The following is a 21,513-nucleotide window of genomic DNA, read 5'->3' as shown; positions in this document are numbered from 1 at the left end:
TCAAGCACATGTGATGTGAGGCCTACATGGATGAACAATTAGCCCCTGACAAAATTCAAGCATAAAAAGGAAGCACAAGAAGCACACAAGAGGTTGAAGCAGTGTCAAGTCACCCAGGAGGAATACAGAGACACTGCCTGAGCGTTCAGGGATGGGTGTATAAAAGCCAATGCCCACCTGAAGTTGAATCTGGCATGGGATATGAAGGACAAAAAGGACAAGTAACTAAAGGAATACTAGGAAAACGTGAGCTCAATGCTGAACGAGGTAAGGACCAGGTCACTTTGACCACCCCCGTCTTTAATGATAAGACTAGAATTCAGCAATCACTGAGACCAGTAGCAATGCTACTGAGACCAGAGGGAAAGTAAGGATGACTTACCCTCAGTGGAGGAGCATCAGGTTAATGAACATTTAAATAAAGTGGACATACACACGTCAACAGGACTTGACAGAATGTGCCTGCAAGTACTGAGGGAGCTAGCTGCTGATACTACAATGCCACTCTTAATAATTTTTGAAAGGTCGTAGCAATTGGCATAGGTTCCTGAGGACCTGAAGAAAACAAACATTCCTCCTGTCTTCACAGGTAAGATGGAGGACCTGGAGAAGTACAGGTTTGTCAGCTTCATCACCTAGAAAGGTGATTGAGCAAATAATCCTTGAAATGAACATACAAAAGACAAGAAAGTGACACCAGTCAGCTTGGATTTATGAAGAGGAAATCATGCTTGACCAAACTTTCATTCTAAAAAAAAAGGCTGGCTTGGCAGGTAACAGGAGAGCAATGGATATTGTTTATCTCAACATCGGTAAGGCTTTAGACACTGTCAGTCACAACATCCCCACATACAAACTGTGGAAGTACAATCTAGATAAATGTGGACTGAAAACTGGCCAAATGGCTGGGGTCACAGGGTTGTGAATAGTAGGACAGAGTCCAACTTCAAGCCAGTCTACAGATAACAGAAAATCTGGAGGAGTGGTTGATACACAAGATGGTTATGCCACCATTCAGAGGGACCTCAACAGGCTGAAGAAATGGGACAATAGGAATGTCATCACGTTTAACAAAGTCCTGCATCTGGGGAGGAATAACCTCGTGCACCTGTAAACACTATCAGTCAACTGACTGGAAATTAGCTTTACAGAAAAAGACTACTTTATGCAGAAATGTGGGACTAGACAGTCTGCAGAAGTCCCTTCCAAATTCAACCATACTGTGATCCTCAGTGTTTACATACTGAAGTAAAATTTGACTGCTCTGTAACTTTGCTTCTACATTATGGAAGGAGTACATTTTTTCTAGTCCTGAGTTTAGCATTTTCCTGGTACCTTGCTATGTTTCTGATTATGCTTCCAAGTAGAGACATACTGAGCTTTTCATCTGTTCACCATCTGGATCAGCAAACACAGCAAATTTAGACATACAAGCAGACTTCTATGGTAATTAGCATAATGAAAACTGCAGTACTATGCAACGCTAACAAGAAAACAAGAGATGAAAAGCATACCACCACACCTAAAATATACGCTTATATTAAGACAAGCCAATCACTTGAATCAATACACACAGTATCTTGGATATAACCAATACCTGTGGGTATTGTAAATGCATGACAAAAAACATGCTTACATGCAACATCAATAGCTGCTCTGTGCAGATGGATCAATTGAAAAGAAAATGGATCCTGGAAAAGAGAAGACTGAAGGGAAAGCTCATTAATGTATATAAATATCTGAGAGGAGGGTGTTGAGAGGATGCAGCCGGTCTCTTTTCAGTTGTGCCCAGCGACAGGACAAGAGGCAACAGGCACAAACTGAAGCACAGGAGGTTCTGGCTGAATATGAGAGGGCACTTCTTCACTGTGAGGGTGACAGAGCACTGGAACAGGTTGCCCAGAGAGGCTGGGGAGTCTCCTTCTCTGGAGGATTCAAAACCTGCCTGGATGCCATCCTGCGCAATGTGCTCTAGATCATCCTGCTCGGCAGGGGGGTTGGACTAGATTATCTTCAGAGATCCCTTCGAACCTCGGCCATTCTGTGATTCTGTAATGTGGACAGTGTGTACCCGACCTTTAACAACACTTTTTCAAACTTCAAATGTACAGACAATATAGAACATAATTTGACAAGTGGAAAATAGTCTAGAATCATTAAAAGGAGTGTCTAGGAAGGAACCAAAAAGGTTATTTTTTCCATTCCCTGGTCCAGCAGAGGAAGTCAAATTCCACTTCATTCCTGTACTGGGCCTGGCTGGGATGTAGTTAATTTTCTCCACAGCAGTTCATAAGGCGCTATGCTTTAGATTTGGAACCAAAACAATGCTGATAACACACTGATGTTAGCTGAACATTGTATTGGGATTACGTGGCAAGGTAGCAGGGTGGCTGCAGGGCTGGCCTCTGTGAGCACAGCCCAGCATCTGCCCCGTGTCAGATCAGAGCCAGTTCCAGACAGCTACAAAAGGGACCTGCAGCTGGCCAGAGCTGAGCCAGTGAGTGATGCTGGGAGAGCAGCTTTATGAAAGGGGAAGGAAAAAAAACTGCTATTCAACAGCAGCTGAGAGAGTAAGTAGTGAGAACCAGCCCTGCAGACCCCAAGGTGAGTGCAGCAGGAGAGCAGGAGGTGCTCCAGGCACGCAGCAGCAGTTCCCCTGCGGCCTGTGGAGAGGCCCCTGGTGGAGCAGGCTGTCCCCCTGCAGCCCACGGGTCCCACACGGAGCAGATCTCCACGCTGCAGCCCGTGGAGGAGCCCCCGGTGGAGCAGGTGGATGTGGCCTGGAGGAGGCTGAAGCCCATGGAGAGCCTACGCAGGAGCAAGCCCTTGGCCAGAGCTGCAGTCCATGGGAAGCTCATGTAGGATTAATTCAGAAAGGGCAGCACCCACGAGAGGGACCCCATGTGGGAACAGGAGAAGAGAATAACCATGAGTGAACAGCAGAGACAAAGTGTTATGGACTGACTGTATCCCCCATTCCCTGTTCCCCCATGCAGTTCAGGAGGAGGAAGCAGAAGATGGACTGGTGTTGGTGGTGTTTTCAGTTTGCTTTTAGTTCTCACTGCTCTCTAGTGTTACCAACTGGCAATAATCACATTAATATTCCCTATGTTGAGTCTGTTCTACCTGTGACGCTAATTAGTGAGTGAGCTCCCTGTCCTTCCTTCATCCCACAAGCTTTTCCATTCTATTTTGTCCCCCTGTTCTGTTGAGGACGGTGAGTGAGACAGCAGCTGTGTGATGTTTAGCTACTGACTGGGATTAAACCACAAGAAATCTGCAGCTGAACTGCGTTTGTGCAGCATCAAGGCCTTTCCAGCTTCTCAGTCTGCATGCCCGACCTCCCACTGAATAGATCAGGGGGTGCACAAGAGATCAGTGGGGACACAACCAGGCAGCTGACCCCAACTAACTGAAGGGTGTTCCATGCCTTATAGCAACATTTTCAGCAGCAAAAAAAGGGAAAATAAGGCGTTTATGGAGGTTAGCTATCTTTTGCTCAGTAACTGGATGAACATGGGTCAACCTGTGGAGTAGTGAGTCATTGCCTTTGCATCACTTTTTTTTCTTTCTCTCTTCTTCCACTTTTCCTTCAATAATTAGCCAATTATGTCAAAACTCAAGTTGTGTTTTTTTTGTTTTGTTTTGGTTTTGTTTGTTTTTTGTTTTTTTTTTTTTACTTTTACTCTCCATTTCTTGTTGCTCCATTCCCCTGGAGGTAGGGGAACAAGCAAGTGGCTGCATGTTGCTTAGCTCCCTTCCAAGGTTAACCCAGAACAACTCTTGACAAGTGTTTTCCCTATGAAGTTATTAAATACTGCCAATACTATTGATCATGCTGTCATCATGTCTGGTAATCCTACTAGAAAGGTCTTTGTGAGGCCTTAATCAAGCTCTTTGTGAGGTCTTTATCTCCCTTATGACAATTTAATGTTTTTTTTTTTTTAACTTCTTCGTGGTAGAAAAAAGTTTATTTTCCTCTTTTTCCATGACCAGCCTGAATTTATTTCAATTCTCAGGAGAAATAAGAGTCTTCTGCCAATTAAACAGTCTCAGTTCCTTCAGCTTAAACCACAGATTGTTTACATCACTGACACGAATTTCTTTGTCTTACAGTCATACCTAGCTTTTCAGGAAAAGGGACAATGAAACCCCCCAATCTTCAGCTACAAACAAACGGCCAAGAATTACTTCAGGTTTCCTACAGAAAAGAATCTGTCATGCACTTTGAAAACAAAAACAAAACCACTCCAACAGCATGACAACTTCACTCCATAATTTTATATAATGTGTAGAAGCTATCATGAAGAACTTTTACCTTAGCTTTCATTCACTTTGGTTTTACATTTGTTCATATTGGTTGTTTTCCCTTAGAGCTAAACATATATTGAGGTTATCATCTTCAGTAATACTTGCAATCTTTCTCAACTTTGCATCACCTACAAACTTTTTCATCTCCAAACTCAATCCTCTCTCTGAAAACACGGCTGCCGAGATGGAGCAGTTCAGGACCTAGGACAGATCCAGATGCACAACCGCTGCTGCTCCAGGCATCGGGCTGTCTGGCAGCAGGCCGGTGGGCAGCATGTAGCCACAGTGGGCGTCTCAACAGGTATAAACGCACTTTGCATTCGAACAGGAGCAGCCAAATTAGCAGCTGGAAGACAACACAAAAATATTCAACTAGAGGAAGGCTACAGTCCAGCCAGAGTAGATGGGGGCAACACTAGCTTTTCTTATTTGCATCTGTTTGAAGTTCAGTGTGTTTCCCAGAGCAGACCCAAGGCTAGATGTAGAGATCTCTATACTCCTAGCTGATCTACAACAACAAGATATTCTGGGCTTGCTTCAGCTCATAGCAAGCTAAGTTGAAGGTCAGGCTGGGTCCATACCCAGAGCTGGATCCAAACTTAACTATCATCTGACTTAAAATAAGTTTAACACTTAAAATTATTTGGGGGAAGTACTAATTTTCTTCCATAATTTTCGAAAAATAATTTTAGATAACTGTTAATAGTGACCAAGTATTGTTTCCCAGTGTCCTGGTTACAGATAGATAATTTTCTTCACTGTAGCTGTTATGGTGTTGTGTTTGGATTTAGGAGAAAAGTATTGTTAATAACACACTGATGTTTTAGCTGTTGCACAGCAGTGCTTACACAGAGCCAAGGACTTTCCAGCTCCTCACAATGCCCTGCCAGTGAGCAGGCGGGGGGTGCTCCAGGAGCTGGGAGGGGATAGAACCAGGACAGCTGGCCCAGGCTGGCCATGGTGGCATGCTCAGCAATAAAACTGAGGGGAGTTAGCTGGGGGTCTGCTCAGGAACTGGCTGGGCATTGGTCAGCTGGTGGTGAGCAATTGCATTGTGCATCACTTGTTTTGTGTATTTTTTGTTTTTTGTATTCTCCCCCCCACACACACCTTTTCTAGTAGACTGCCCTTATCTCAACCCACGAGTTTTACTTTTTTTTATCAGTTCTCTCCCCCATCCCACTGAGGGGGGCAGGTGGAGCGAACAGCTGTGTGGTGCTGAGCTGCCTGCTGGGTTAAACCACAACACCCAGACAGGGCTCATCATATATCCACTTTGTCTAACTTACCACCTTGATTTATAAAAGATTTTTTTTCAGTACTTTCAGAAATGTAGTCTAGCTCAATGTAGTACATCGAGTCTTTTTTCATCCATTTTTTATTCAGGGACTTTTTATCAATCTGCTTTGTATCAGTTTTTGAACCTCATACATCTATGAAGTCTCCAAGATAATTCCTAATAGCTCTGACATTGTCTCAGCCTGTTGCCAGTTTTTCCAATCAACATACAGAGGAATTTCATCAGGTTTGTGAAAACACCAAGCTACTCTCTAGCCTGTTAGTCCTCTATTCTTGCCTTCATCACTGATTGCAATTGTTTTAACGTATCATGAGGCACTACTGTCTTTTCTACTGGATCTGCATCAGTTTTCAATCATGTAGAAAAAAATCAGTACTCTTCTGATGAACTACAATGATGTGTATTTTGTGCTTTTTCTTTATCTTCTAAATAATTTATCTGATACATGATCACACAGATGAAGGGTAGAGCCATTACAGAGAGACATTAAAGCAACCGCAGCCTCTGCTGGGCTTCGCTATCTCCCATGCCATTTACTCCACCCTCCGAAGTGCTCCAAAACAGCTGTTAATTTGTAATCCAGTTTCAAGTTTGATCTTAACATCAAATAGCATAACGGAGAACCACAGCTGATAAATACTAGTGTGCCTGTCAGCAAGACACTTACTACTCACTGTCTTTTTGCTATGGAAGTTCAACTATTAAGGGCTTCAAAATATTGGAAAGGGAACACTAAAGAAAAAAGGGTTATCAAGGCTGAAGAGCTCAAAATTGTGGGACCGTATTTCTTCCTTTATTGCAAGAAGTTACTTGCTTTTTATTTTTATTTTTTATAGGGCATAGACCATTGCTGTTAACAACCGATAAACATCCGTCAAATATAAAACCAAAGGAAGGGTGGGAGGGAAGTCAATAAAATGTTGGGACAAACCAGAAATTGCTCACGTGACAGAGCTGATGATACGAAATAGTACAATTGGATCTTGTTACCACGCACCTCTTCCTACAGGAATGTTAGGACAACTGTGTAGCTTTTATTTAAAACTGCATCTGTTATTACCTTTTCAGTTCCCCTCTTATTCCCTCTACTTCCCTTGAATTACGGCATGGAGGTCCAATACATGTTTACAGTAACATGACCACCATGGCTCGAGCACAGCTCTGCTGCAAGACTGTTCAACACCCCTTGGGTTTGTTCCCTGGGACACCTCCTGTCAGAAGACAACAGGTAAGCCTCTTATAAATGTTTTCTCATCCTGGGCTACTTTCCTAAGAATTACCATATCACAAGCTCATGTAGGTTAGAAGGGAGATAACTTTGCTGGACAGTAACCAAGCACTGGCACAGGTGACCCAGAGAGCTTGTGGAGTCTCCTTCCTTGGAGACCTTCAAAAGCCACCTGGATATAGTCCTGGGCAACCTGCTCTGGGTGTCCCTGCTAGAGCAGGAGGCTGGACCACATAGGCTCCAGAGGTCCCTGCCAGCCTCAACCATGCTGTGGTTCTAGGAACCGCCCTGCTCTGGCACAGTCAGCTAGAGATGGTTGCCCAGGACCATATACAGTTGGGTTCTGAATATTTTCAAGGAAGGAGACTCCACAACTTCTACGGGCAACCTGTTCCGGTGCTTGGCCACCCTCACAGTTTAAAAAAAAAAAAAAAAAAAGAGTGTTTCCCTGTGTTCAGATTGAATTCCATGATTTTTGTGTCCATCGTCTCTTGTCCTGTCAGTGACCACTACCGAGAAGAGCCTAGCTAACTCTTCTTCATTCCCTCCCACCAGGTATTTACACACATGGACAGGACTGCACTTGAGCCTTCTCTTCTCCAGGCAGACAGTCCCAGCTCTCTCAGCCTTTCCTCACAGGAGAAGTGCTCCAGTCTCTTCAGCATCTGTGTGGCCCTTTGGTGGACTCTCTCCAGTAGCTCCATGTCTGTCCTGTACTGAGGAGACAAACTCAGTTCTCCAGATGCAGCCTCACCTGAGCTGAGCAGGGAGGATCGCCTCCCCTCGACCTGCCGGCAACACTTCCTAACCCAGCCCAGAAGGCTATCTGCCTTCTCTGCCACAGGGGCACATTACTGGCTCAGAGTCAGCTTGTTGTCCACCTAGCACCCCAAACTACTTCTCTGCAGAGCTGCTTTGCAGCTGGCCAGCCCCCCAGCACCTACTAGTGCCTGTGGATACTCCTCCCCAGATGCAGGATTGTACGTTTCCCTTTGCTGATCTCGATGAGACTCCTCTCAGCCCCATTCTCCAGCCTGTCCTGGTCCCTCTAAATGGCAGCACAACCACGTGGTGTATGAGCCGCCAGTCCTGGTTTTGTTCTCTGGCAAATCTGCTGAGGGTGCACTCTGTCTCAACATCCAGGTCATTAACGAGGATGCTAAACAGTATTGGTACCAGTATCAACCCCTGTGGTACACTATTAGAGGCCTTCCTCTGTGTCACTTGTGTCACTGATCGCGAGCCTCCGGACTCACAGCCCGCTTATTTAACACACAGTTTGTCAGCCTGTCTACATGGATGTCATGGGACACAGTGTCCAAAGCCTTACTGAAGGAAAGGTAAAGAGTATCACTGCTTTCTCTGCCCTGAAGGTATCTGTAGATGTTGTTGAAAAACACTGGGAGTACTATTACTTTCCATCGTGGGCTGCAGATGTTTTAAGGAACTCACCGGTGAGAATCACTGGAGAAGGAAACCACTCAGCTTGAGTGACAGATCTCAAAACAAAACTAGAGAGTACAATCAATCCTTTCCCAAAATAATAAAAGCTTGATTTTTTTTTTGATTTTGATAAAAAAATATTATCTTCAGATCACTTCAAATATTGATAAGCATTACTAGCATTACTATCTTCATGTGGTACTTCTGAGATCTAATGTTTGAGGAACTCCACTACTTTTTACTAAAGTGAGCAATAGCTCAACAGTCATTCTAACAGCCACGTGTATGTCCCCCAAACCATTACCAGTTTCTGTACTATCTTCTTTGCATTATTAAAAAAGCATTCTGATGTATATTTTCACCATGCCAATATAAAAGGCAAGTCAGAGCTTAAGCAGTTTATCTACAAATGGAAAAATCATCAAAAATCTAGCCACTTCAATCTGTAAATCAGGGCAAGGAATATCAACTTCAATCCAATTAAAATAGGAGAAAAACAGAAGCAAGCTAGTAGGACAGGCTAAACTGGGCTTCTAAAGGATCTGAAGAGAAAAGGTTTAAAAAATCAAAAAAGGAGTCTGATGGATTTGGGAGAACACTGCATGAGGAAGAATACAGAGCTAAGCAGAAGCTACAGGTAAGTTAAGACATCAAACGTCTGGAATAGGGCTAAGGCTAACAGCCATGTTACTACAGTCTGGGACTCTTTCCTGCACACTGGTACAGAAAAAGAAAGAAAAATTATTACTTTCTCAGTTGGGAATTTAATGTGCTGCTGTTTGTGAGCAGAAATTGCACATCGTTTTAATCATGACGACTTAGTTTCATAACTCAGAGCAATTTATCAAGTTTATGACATAACATTATATTATTATTACTATTACATGAATTTTTAAAACAATTAGCATCCTTTTTCCTCGAAAATCTAATTTTTGGAGGCTTACGGATGCAGGTTATTCAGCCTGCTGGAATATCCTTTTTAAACCTTTAAACCAACTATACAAGTGAAACAGATCTGATTTTAATTTAACCATGACAGAACAGCAGAACTGCAAAACAGTATCTAGAAATTTCCCTTTTACAAATAAAATGTTTATGATATATTTATGCTGTTTTAGTAGCACAGAGAACGCACAAGGAAGCACACCTACAAAGTATTCTCTGCACAAAGAGAATGCTTTCTCAACACAATCACTCACAGGTATAGTTTCTGTTCTGTAATTACCTGATTTTTCATGAATTAGCTGAAACATTATCCATGAAATTAGATCTGCAAGAATACATGTAAGTAAAGTATTCTACTTCTAGTTTTTCAGTGTGAAGGAAAGTATCTCTCACCTCTACAGACAGCTTTAGGGCTATTTTTTTTTTTGCTTAGGTAAAAATAAAAAAGTCTTTCTGCCATAGCAAAAACAGTATCAGAACCTCTGGCCACTTTCCTATCCAAATGCGACCACCAAAACAAAAGCATGTACAAAGCTTTTTTCTTTTTTTTTTTTTTAAATCATATCAGCAGAATTTTAATTTAGAGAATCAGCTCCATGAAATTAAGGAAGAACTTTACTTAAAGAGAGCACACTTTAAGAAAAAGCACACTACAGCTGTTAACGACAGTACTAAATCCTTAGACAGAGGGACTACTATTAGAAAGAAACAAATAAATACTGCACCATCTTCACTGGACAGCGCAAGCTGCAACCACCTAGTGCACACTACTGAAAACTTACCGTTCTCCAAATGGTCAACACTCTATATTCTACTATATTCTAGTGATAAAATGGGATAGAGAGTTTGAAGAGAAAGGGGATAGAATACTTTGAGAAAAATCAAGATATGAGAGATGAAGCTGTGATAATAAAAACAGGAGAATACGGTATTTAAGATCAAGTTCATCTCAATGTAATGCAAAAGACCGGCCACAGATCTGTATAAAGACAATCATTGGATTGGATGTGTATAAAGACAAACATAAAGGCTCAGCAACAGAAAAGATGGGTGATGTTATCAACAAGACAGAGAATGCTGGAGAAGTGAAACAAAGAGTTCAGGGTTTGACCTTGTTAAGGCTCAAACTCTTAGCTAGGTATTTTTCCAAATTGACAGAGCCCATGATCAAAACAACCTAAATCCTATGACACTGCAGCACAAGTTATAGAAGACACTTCCAATTATTTAGATTTGTAGACCTATAAAAATTTTCAGTAGTGGTTTGAATCATTCTAATGAATTTAAAATTACTAACAATGGGCTTATTTTTTTTCACCTTATCTTACTTCCACTTTCATAGAATCTATGAAGTGTTTTCCAGGAGTTCACAAACCACAGCTGAAAAAACATTACCTTAAACGATTATGCTTGGGAACATGAATCAAGTAAAATCAAGGGAAAAAAATGAAAAATAAGGAATGGCACAAATCTGGAGCGCTTTGGTTAGATTAATGTGGGGACAAGGTAGCTGAACTTCTGTTTCTTGTCTAGGCTGTGCAACTAGTACAGGTTTAGACTTATTAAATTATTAAGAAAAATACCCACAGTTTTCTTACATTAAAGTTGTGATAGATAGATCACATGCAAAGAAAGAAATATTGTACGGTTATAACGATAAAAACTTAGTCCCACACATTCATCAGTCTGAAGGAAGGTACTGAGCTATGATATGCTATTTACTAAGAAATATTGGTTGCTAAGAAAAAAATGAAGCATACATTTAAACATATAAAAACCATGTATCTTAGTGTAGCCATTTAGAACACAAGTAGCCCACTCTCCTGTGCCAATTTCTAGTTCTCATCTTTTGGAGTGGTACAGTGGTAGGAATTGACTGTGAAAGATTACTTAGCAAGAGTATATTTAAAATATAAAAGCTTTAATTAATTCTAAGACTATTATTCCAACCAGCATCTCAGTCTGAAGCACTGTTTATGGCAAGCAAGGTAAGAAAGAGAAATGCAACCATGTTTTCGAGAGATGCTGTAAGGAGTCCAGTTTCCAAAGTAAACGGAGGACACAAAACAGTTTGTAGGAAATGGTTCAGTACAGAAGACTTACTGATATGTTATTTGTGCTCTCTATAAACGCATCAGTAGTCATATCAAGAGAAGAATTTACTACAGCATCCTCAAGATACCATGGCCAAGAAGAAGAGCATAATATGGCAGGGGATGGGGCAGGGAGTGGAAGAGGTGTGAAAGAAAAAAAATAAAAATAAAAAAATCCTCATACAGTGGAAGCACAAATTCAACATCAAGCTCTCACGAAGCAGAAAGCCCATTCAACCCATTTAACACAGCCAGCAGCAGGGGATGGTAACTTCTTATATTACTCCAGCTCCAGCCTAACTTTAACTGCTTCTGTTTGTCACTTAACAGACCACCAGTCTGCCAGAGTAGCTAGCATAACTGGAATCGAAACATTAACTGGCATTCCCTCACAGTTTAAAAACAAAACAGCAACAAAAACACAAAAGAACCCCCACCACAAACTAGCATTGAAAGAAAAAAAGAGACTGGAACACATAAACAGATGGTCTCGAATCAGTAGGTGGAAGAATCCCTGGGACATGCAGATTAGTCTGAAGATTGCTGAGAACAAAATATCCGACTTGATATTAAATTGCCATCAGAACTCATGCGTCTTTAAAAAATGGAAGTCCAATCCCAATTAAGCAAAATTAGCCCTAATTATTCCTTTAACCATGAAGCTGTGGCCCATCTTGAAATAAATTAGAAAAAAATCAGTTGCTGGTTAAAATATTAAGGAAATGAAGTAAACCACAAATGTTGCAAATCTAATATGCTATTTTTTCTCATCCTGTCCTACTTAGAAGTTGTATTATTTTTATGTTTGGGTATTAAAATTCCAAATTCTTGTGAACTTCAGCAGAATATTCAGGCAATGTTTGCTGGTTTCAAGTGGAAGAAATTTCACGTAACATGAACTTAATGTAACAGAGTTGACAACTACAAGCATAAAGCTAATAATTGAGTCAGAGGTCTTGCTGCAGTTGAGGATTTTGCCACTGTGTAGATACCAACACCTACAATCACATTCACACAAATATTCTCATCAATAATCCACAAGCTGACGTTCAGAAAGGATAAACTATTTTAGAAACACAGTATTTTGGAGCACACTGGGTAGCCAAGATCCTCAAAGTTAGCAGCAGTAACAAGAGATCACCAAACATCAAGGATCAATCTACCAAGAAAGGAAAATGACATAGGGCCTTACCTACGCTTAGTGTCTATAAGAATCCTGAAGCTGAAACAGAAGAGCCAATAATGGGAAAAAGAGGCAGCAATCTGCTGTCATAATTTTCTGGAAAGATGCTTCCTGACACAATTACGATATAAACACTAAGAAGCCTTAACCAATAATGATCAAAATATTACTGCTAAATTGGTACATTCCCAATACAAATGATTTGGTAACAAACTGACATGTTCTGCACATAATTGTTTTCCTTCTCCGCTGGTCCACACTCCCAATGTCCCTAAATAGCAGCTCACACAGTAGCTGCTGATACTTGACACGCACTCATACAAACACACTCTCAGAGGTACAAAACCTAGTTTCACAGGGCTTTTTTTGTAACTTCTGTTCAGCTCCAGCACGGCCTGCAATTGAACTTGTGACAGAAAAACAAGACGTTCCACACAGTATTATTTTGTACTCCAAAATAAATAGAAGAACCACACAGTGTGATTCTATCACATGCACTAGTGCCTTTCCAAATTACGTACGCTCCTCCTTCATAAGAAATAGAAGGACGCGTGACTACAAAGACAAAGGTCTCCTGTAGCATCACTAGACATCTAATGAGGTTTCCACATCCATTTTGGCAAAATGGAAATTCCTTTCTAGCAATCCACAGAAACAGAATATTCCCCTCATGGATTCCATTTTTAATAATTTTTCAAACCAGAGAAAGAGAGAATTCACGTTGTCCTTTTAAAGGTGCTTAGAAATTTTAGTCTATTTGCCAGTGCTTTCACCCTCATTTTATCAACTTGACTTCTTAATAATTTTGCAATCAGACAGGTTACTTGCTTCTTTCCCATTCCATTTTCTATGCCAACACTGAAGAAACACAAACCACATTAGACTAAGCACCTACTATAGCATCTCTAAAACAAAAAACATCTGTAAAACAACTTCCATTATCACAATATATGTGAAAAAGATATATAAAATACATGGCTTTAGTTTAACAACAAGTTAATCCCAACTAACTAAAAGCAGAATAAATCATATAGTCATAGAAATCCTGAGTTGGAAGGGACCCACAAGGATCATTGAGTCCAGCTCTTGGTTCCACACAGGACCACCCAAAAATCAGACCATGTGTCTGAGGGCGTTGTCCAGACGCTTCTTGAACTCCAGCAGGCTTGGTGCCATGCTCACTGCCCTGGGGAGCCTGACCCAGTGCCTGACCACCCTCTGGGTGCAGAACCTTTTCCTAGCACCCAGCCTGACCCTCCCCTGTCCCAGCTCCATGCCGTTCCCTCGGGTCCTGTCGCTGTCCCCAGAGAGCAGAGCTCAGCGCCTGCCCCTCCGCTCCCCTCGTGAGGGAGCTGCAGGCCGCCATGAGGCCTCCCCTCAGCCTGCTCTGCTCTGGGCTGAACAAACCAAGGGGCCTCAGCTGCTCCTCACACATCTTGCCCTCTAGGCACTTCACCAGCTTTGTAGCCCTCCTTCGGATGCTAATAGTTTTATGTTCCTCTTACATCATGGCACCCAAAACCACGCACACAGCACTCAAGGTGAGGCTGCACTAGCACAGAGCAGATCGGGACCATCACTTTCCTTGACCAGCTAGCAACGCCCATCTGTGCTTGATGCAACCCAGGGCATGCTTGGCTCTTCTGGCTGCTAGGGCGCACTGTTGGCTCACGTTCAACTTGACATCAATCAGAACAGCAGATCCCTTTCTGCAGGGCTGCTCTCCAGCCTCACATCCCCCAGTCTGTATGTATAGCCAGGGTTGCACCATCCCAGGTGCAGAATCCAGCACTTGCTCTTGTTAAACTTCATATCGTTAGTGATTTGCCCAGCCCTCTGATTTGTCCAGATCTCTCTGCAAGGCCTCTCCACCCTAGAAGGAGCTAACAGCTCCTCATAAATCAGTGTCATCTGCAAACTTACTTAATATGTACTTGAGTCCTGCATCCAAGTCATTTATGAAAACATGGAAGAGAATTGGCCCTAAAATGGAGCCCTGTGGAACTCCACTAGGGACTGCTGCCAGCCTGATGTAACTCCATTTACTATAACACTTTGAGCCTGGCCTGTCAGCCAATTAATCGTTCACCCATCACATTACGTATTTATCTAGCTGTATGCTGGACATTTTGTCCAGAAGGACACTGAGAAACAGTACTGAAAGCTTTTCTGAAATACAAAAATATTGTATCAGCTGGATTCCCTTGGTCACCTAGGTAGGTGGTTACCTTGTCATAAAAGGAAACTGAGTTTGTTAAACAGGACTTTCCCCTCATGAACCTGTACCAGCTGTGTCCAAAGACTGTGTTGTGTTTCAGACATTTGCCGATAACTCCCTGAATAATCTTCTCCATAACTTTACCAGGCACTGAAGTGAGACTGAAAGGCCTGTAATTACCAGGATCTTCTTTCTTGACCCTCTTGAAAACTGGGACAGCATTTGCCAGCTTTGAGTTGATTGGGAACTCCCTACAGTGGCCAACAGCATCTCTGTAGTCCTCCCATGTCACCCAACCTCACTTTCAGTGTCCATACTTTCTTTTTCCTCCCGATCTGTAGAAGGATCAGGATCTCTCTTTTTCTCGTGATTTCCTGCTCAGCCTCTGTCCTGCCTCCTCGACTTCCAAGATATTCAAACTGCCTGTTCCTGTGCTCCTAAGAGGTGGTACCCAAAAAGTGAACAACATTGAAGGACCCCAGTGCCTTCAAAAGCAGTTTCCCAGGGGCCCTTACTATCTAGTTCCCTGAGTAACCTGAAGTCTGCTCTCCCCATATCCAGGGTTGAAAATAAAGCATTAAAGCACTGCTATATTGCAGCTAAAATGTAAGATTCAGCAGCGCATAAATTTTCTAATAAAATAAAGTTTTAAGTTTACATACGGACTTGCTTCAACTTTCTTTTCGGTAAAATGACATTTACAAAACATAAGAATTGAAAAACAGAGAAGCAAATCTTTTTACAGGAGTAAAGCGGGAAAAGAATACTTAATTCTTCACAAAAAAAACCCACACCACTAATCATTTTATTGGTCTCTATGTATACTAACCTTACTTTTACAAACAAATGAATACTTCCAAGCTTTTTGCAATTATAGTTTAATCAAACAAAAACAAAACAAAAAGAAGTATCAAGTCCCAAACAGAAAGCAGCTTATAGCTTTTATAAAGACTTTAGATCTTAGGAAATTTAGGCTTTCTGGTATACCAACTACCACATCTACACAAACTTCATGTATCTAAATATAATAAACATGGTTTCTACACATGCTTTAATAACTTAGCACGAAGGTGAATTATTTCAATAGCATTTCTCCAATAAAATTTTGAAAAATATATATTTATAAAGTATAAATTTAAAGTACTCCACAGCCAAATACGTGTTGCATTTTGAGCATAAGGGGCATATGGGAAGACTTAGGGGCATAAGGGAAGACTTCAGACTTTCACTTAACTGTGAAAGGCCTAAACAACGAACTAGTGATCCATTTGCTCCAAAGGATGTATAGTTTACCACTATGAGTGCAGATGAGCTGGCCTACCTCCCCAAGTTTCTTTATCGTCCAGTGGAAAGAATCATCACGAAACAAAAGACATTGGCTGCCTCTTCTTCAGTCAAAATGGTTGGAGAAACACCCATCTGATTTCTGGTCAATAGCACAAATCTTACACTCCAGCAATAACCGAAATTTTCCTTGGTCTCAAGGCAAGCTGCTTCACATCATTAGATTTGTTTTTTTTTCTTCCCAGATCACAAATACAATTTTTTCTGTGTGGGAACTAATATAAAAGAGGCAACTCTAGCAAGGAAGTAATGGACAAAAAAAGGTAATCCAGAAAAATCAGCTGTATTTTTAAGTTCCTAATGCTTCCACATTAATTGATAGGTTGTTTCTAGCAACTATGTAAAGAACAAATTAACAATCTGATAAGCTCAGCAGGATGACTCACTTTAGTAAGAAGCATAAAGAGCATATTCAATATTATTACTTGTTATTATTCAATAAATACTGCTGCATTTCTGACACCTAACATTACTAGAGAAATCCAGACACAGTCCTTATAAGTAATTGAAAATGCATATGGGATCAAAGAAGAACCTATTCGGAAACTGTTCTTGGATCTATCTGCCTGATGTTACTTTCACAATTGCTGAGTTTACATTCTTCAGGAAAAAAAAAATCTATCTTTTTGGTAAAGATCAATTGATAGCTGCAAACCAGATGGGAAAACACTCAGATGTGAGTGTGAAATTACTATCATTTCAGAATATATTGTCACTATAATATTAAAAACTCACATTAGTCAAAATTATTCAGTAAACATCTGCATTACAAGACAGGCCACACAAAAGCCACTACAAATTCATTTCTATCTGTATATGACAGAAGATTTCAAAGAACACAATAAACCTACCTGATATTCTTCTAGTATATGTACACAAGTAAAAGAAAAGCAAAGGGTCTGACAGTCTAGGGAAAGCCCTGAGATACACAAGAATTAGTAGCAGCAATTCAGTTGGATAGAGGTGTTTGTTAGGATTAAATTCCAAGTGATATATCAGAAAAAAAAAAACTATATATTTAAAGACAGCAAAACGTGAAAATCAGAAATACCTTTAAAGTGCCCTATTTTGTAAATACAAAGTTTCAGGAGTGAAAACACTTAAGAACTTCCATTATTCTCAGTAACAGAGAGCAGACTTGGAGTTTCATCCACTCAGAAGCCATGTATGAGTGGGTTCATGTTCTAATAACATGAAACATTTACTTGTCCCCTGAAGAGGCTCCTACTTGCGTTTTACAGACCCTCATGGCCATATCAGCCATAATGCCGTTAACGATCACCTTCATATATTTTGGTAGCCACAAAGCACAAACTACAGATTAAACATACTCAGAGTAGATTCATCTTCCAAACCAATCTTGATTTGACATGCAAATTTCCCACTGCTCTGCACTGTAACAGATTCTTAAAGTTGTCAGCTGACCAAAGATGGCTGTACATTAAATTACAGGATTAGATACTTTATTTCTGCTCCCTTTCATAAAATTATTAGCCTGGCGCTGGTGGCAAAAGCAGCAGCCTCTCTACTCCCACCTCTCTGTGCAAAGATTTCTGTGCAACCTTCCCCTCACGCTGTCACAAGCATGGGTACAATCGCAAGGTGAGCCAGATCGGGGAATTAGGCTGGATTACAACAAACCATTTTTGCCAAGTTAATTTTAACCCAGCATGAGTCTCTAATCTGTTACTGCAAGAGACTATATAAATAATTATGTAAACATGGTGCGGGCAACAAGCATAGCAACCAAACCATCTTCTTTGGCGACCAAAGTTTTTGTAACACCACGGCCAGCATTACAGGAGGATATGCAAAACACTGCTAGCGCCGTTTCAAAGCCAATTACTCCATCCTACTCACCACGTGATATTCATTGTTTTCAGGTGACAGCTAGCACAAACACCTTGCAAATGTGAAATTAATCTTACGTGCAACTTTTAAACATTCTTCACAATGCCTCATTTCCTCTTCTGTGCACAAGCATTCTAATACAGCTCTCTAGTTCTTCATAAACATTTAAGTCAGTGTTTGGAATAAAAGGGTTCAATGAGGCATTGATCACACTATTAAGTGCAGAGCACAATTTTGCAGACATGAAGCAAGAATTCCATGTCAACATATCGCAAGCAGGTTGTACTATCACCCTTCAAAGCAGAGAGCCTTAGAGCACAGGAAAATGTTACTAATGTCTCACAATTTCTTTTTAAAGACCACCAGGTAGCTGAAATTCTCAAATCTTAAACTGGAACGTTTTGACATTGCTATGGAAAAGGGTGGAGATGATGAGCAGTGCGTTGGCTGCCATCAGTCTGATACAAGAGATGTTAGGGGTCAGTATCAAGAGATGGTGAGCAACACCTGGTTATTAAACATTAAACCTCTTAAAATTCCTGCTATCCAGACTGACTGTATTCACCATAATTAATTAGCTGGCATTCACCTGCCTAATACCTTAACACAATCTGTTTCCCCTGTACAGAGGATTCTGGCTTCTGTGATTTACTGCAAGATAATAAAACGTAGCCAAGACAAGTGACTAACTCTAGTCTTCAAAACTGAAGATACACAGCAACTTTTGAATGTCATCATTTATCTTTTAATTGTCATTCTCATAGTAACCTGTTAGTTGGAAACAGGCTCAAAATGAATGCAATTTATATCTTGGAGTCAAAATTAATACATTAAGAATGTATTAAAAATATTGAAATTTACACCCACTTAAAGCTAGTATTTTCTACAACAATAAGTAGAACAGATACCAGTTGAATTATGCTGAAACCAAAAACCATTGAGGACAAAAGCTCAAAACTACAGCTTTAAATAGTACAGGCATGTCAAGGTAAAAATTCAGATTAAGAACAATCAGATTAAGATTAAGAACAATCACATCTGATTAAAGCTTAACATAGATTTCTTCACGTTTAGCACTTGCAGTCCCAGGATTAAATGCTCAAAAGTTGGAAAAAAAGACGTAAAGGAAAAAGGCATGAGTGCTGGGCTAAGGAAAGAAAGGAAACAAGGGTAAGAAAACTTACAGGTACTATGTATATATATAAATACTATACATATACATGTATATACATACTTCATTATAAATATATATAGTGCGTATATATATACGCAGTATGCATACATAATATATACACGCATATATGTTATATACACACATATAAAAATATATATATATGTAAAAAGGTATAGCTTCCCTGTCATACGATCTGAAGAGAACTCAGAAACTGCAAAGATGTCAAATGCCAGTGTTAGAGAGCACACGTTCCTGGCACTTGCCAAGAGCACATTGGGAAGATTACGTTATTCTTTAAGTTTCTTACACTATTACACACTCCCATACGCAGCCTTTTGTGGGGGAAGTGACCCCTGCTGTTCAAGTCGGGCAGAAAACCAAACAAAACCCAGAAAACACCCAAGGATGCCAAGCACCTCGTGCTGTGCAGCCATTTACCAACTCAACACCGACTGAAGGGTCTTCCTTCCTGCCGCCAGGCCACCCCCACCACGCCTTATCACGGCTCACGGCCCCGTTTCCGTGCCATCCACGACCCCAACCACCTCCAGAGGGGCACAGCGGGGAGCACCGGGGCAGCAGCAGGAGGGTGCCCATGCCAGCACCACCCCTCGCCCCCCTCCCGTAAGGCAGCCGCCTCCTCCTCCTCCTCCTCCGGGCCCCGGCGGCGCCCCATTTCTTCTCCCTCATCTTTCCGCGGGCAGCGATGTCCGAAACGAACAAAAAAATAGGATGGTGAAAGGCTGCTCTGACACACGGCCCCGCCGGCAGGACGGGCAGGTGCCGCGCGAGGCTGGCACCCGTGGGCTGGTTCAGCCCGTGACAGCCGCACGGCCAGCCCCGGCGGGGTCCCGTTATCCCGTACCGGCCCCGGGTTGCAGCACGGGGCCGAGCCATCGCCCTGCTGCCGGGCGGCCCGGGGCTCGGATCGCCCCCGTTGGCGAAAAGGGCGTCATCTCGCCCCAAACCTCGCTGGGGGAGGGGAGGCGGGCACAGGTAGCCGTGCCCCGGCCTCGGGGGGGGGGGGGGGGGGGGGGAGCGGCGGAGCCCCCCGCCCGGTGATGGGCGCAGGGCCGGGATGGGCGCTCGTTACCTGCCCGGGTGGCTCCCCAGCTCCCGGTCGCTCAGCGCCGCCGTGTAAATCTTCCGGTATCTGTCGGCCAGGGCCTTCCCCGAGAGCAGCAGCTGGTAGCGGCCCCGGCAGCCCACCGACGGCGGCGCCAGGGCGCCCAGCCCGCCGGCCGAGCCCTCCTCGGGCCCCATGGGCGCGGAGCCGCCCGAGAGGAAGAAGAAGCCGCCCTCGGCCCCGGTGCAGGCGGCGGCTCCCGCAGAGGAGGCGGCGGCGGCGGCAGCGCTCATCCCCCTCCCCGCCCGCCCCCTGGTGGCTGCGCTGCCTCCCGGCCGGGCGCGGGCACGGACACGGCCGCAGGCGGCTCCCGCTGCCTTCACCGCCGGGGCCCGGCCATGGCGAGGCCGCCAAAGCCGCCCCGCGGGCTGCTCATCCGCCGGGGACGGGGCTGCGGGGACGCCGCCGCTCCTCCCCTCGGCGGCGGAGGGGAGCCAAACGCCCGCCCGAGCTCCGGCCGGGACCGTGCACCTCGGGGCCGGCGCCGGCCCGGCCGCCCGCTTCGCTTCCTCCTCCCGCTGCCGGGGGGCGGAGGCCGGCGGCCGCCGCTTCCCCTCCGGAGTTTCTCCTCCGCGCCGCCGCCCTCGCCGCGCAGCCGCCCCGGCCCCACCTCCGCCTCCCTCCTTCCCTGCCGGGGCCGGGCCGGGCGCATGCGCGGCTCGGCGCCGCCCGTTCCTTCCCCCCCTCCATTACGGCGCCGAGCCGCCGGCCCTCAGAGGCCTCGGGGCGCCCCCGCGGAGCCCGAGCCCCGCTCCCGCCCCTTCTGTACGGAGGGAAAGGTCGTTTGGAGTCAGCCCCCGGTCCCCCGAGGGGAGGGTCGTCGCCATCCCCCCTCAGGCAGCGTGGTGGCCAGAGCAACAGTGGCGGCTGAGCCGTGAGGTGGCAGCGCCCCGCCGCCCGGGGCTGTGCTCTGTAACGCTGTCACGAGCAGCAGTGCCCTCTCCACGCAGAAACACGGCCCCCGAAATGGGGTTGCCACGTTGGGCCTAGGTTTCCTCAGATGTTCCTCACAGGCCCCACGATGCTTCATCTGCCTTTAGAGGATAGGAGAGGCAGTGCAGTGGGCAGCCTTGCAGTGTGCTCCTTCTGTATTACCTCATTTCATCCTCCTCCTTGCCTTCCTTTCTCCTTAAAGTTTCACTGATCTGTTGTGAGTTCAGCCCTGCGGTTTTGTCACACTCCTTACAGCTTTACCCAGCTGAGGGCTTCAGGTGTACACCTCAGAGCACATGCTGTAAAAATAAAATAAAAAAGGAAAAAAAAAATCCTCCTAAAATAAGACTGCATGCAAAATACA

General features: G+C 43.6%; 1 protein-coding gene across 17 annotated transcripts in view; it reads right to left on the bottom strand.

Annotated features, from left to right (window-relative positions):
* The window catches only part of MYCBP2 (MYC binding protein 2), a 198,272-nt gene extending 177,470 nt beyond the window's left edge, over positions 1-20,802 (bottom strand). For 15 of the 17 annotated variants that reach the window (XM_066987316.1, XM_066987331.1, XM_066987334.1 and 12 more), the window contains exon 1: positions 20,184-20,801. In XM_066987316.1, coding sequence (XP_066843417.1) covers positions 20,184-20,449 — 266 coding nt within the window. In that variant the 5' untranslated portion in view covers positions 20,450-20,801. Of the gene's footprint in view, positions 1-20,183 lie in introns of all 17 variants that reach the window. The other 2 variants (XM_066987323.1, XM_066987345.1) reach the window with 2 other exon arrangements.
* Between the last annotated feature and the right edge of the window lie 711 nt (positions 20,803-21,513).

The sequence above is a fragment of the Anser cygnoides genome, chromosome 1 (genome assembly GCF_040182565.1).
Source record: "Anser cygnoides isolate HZ-2024a breed goose chromosome 1, Taihu_goose_T2T_genome, whole genome shotgun sequence".
Classification (NCBI taxonomy): Eukaryota; Metazoa; Chordata; class Aves; order Anseriformes; family Anatidae; genus Anser; species Anser cygnoides.
This window is presented reverse-complemented; position numbering and strand designations above follow the sequence as displayed.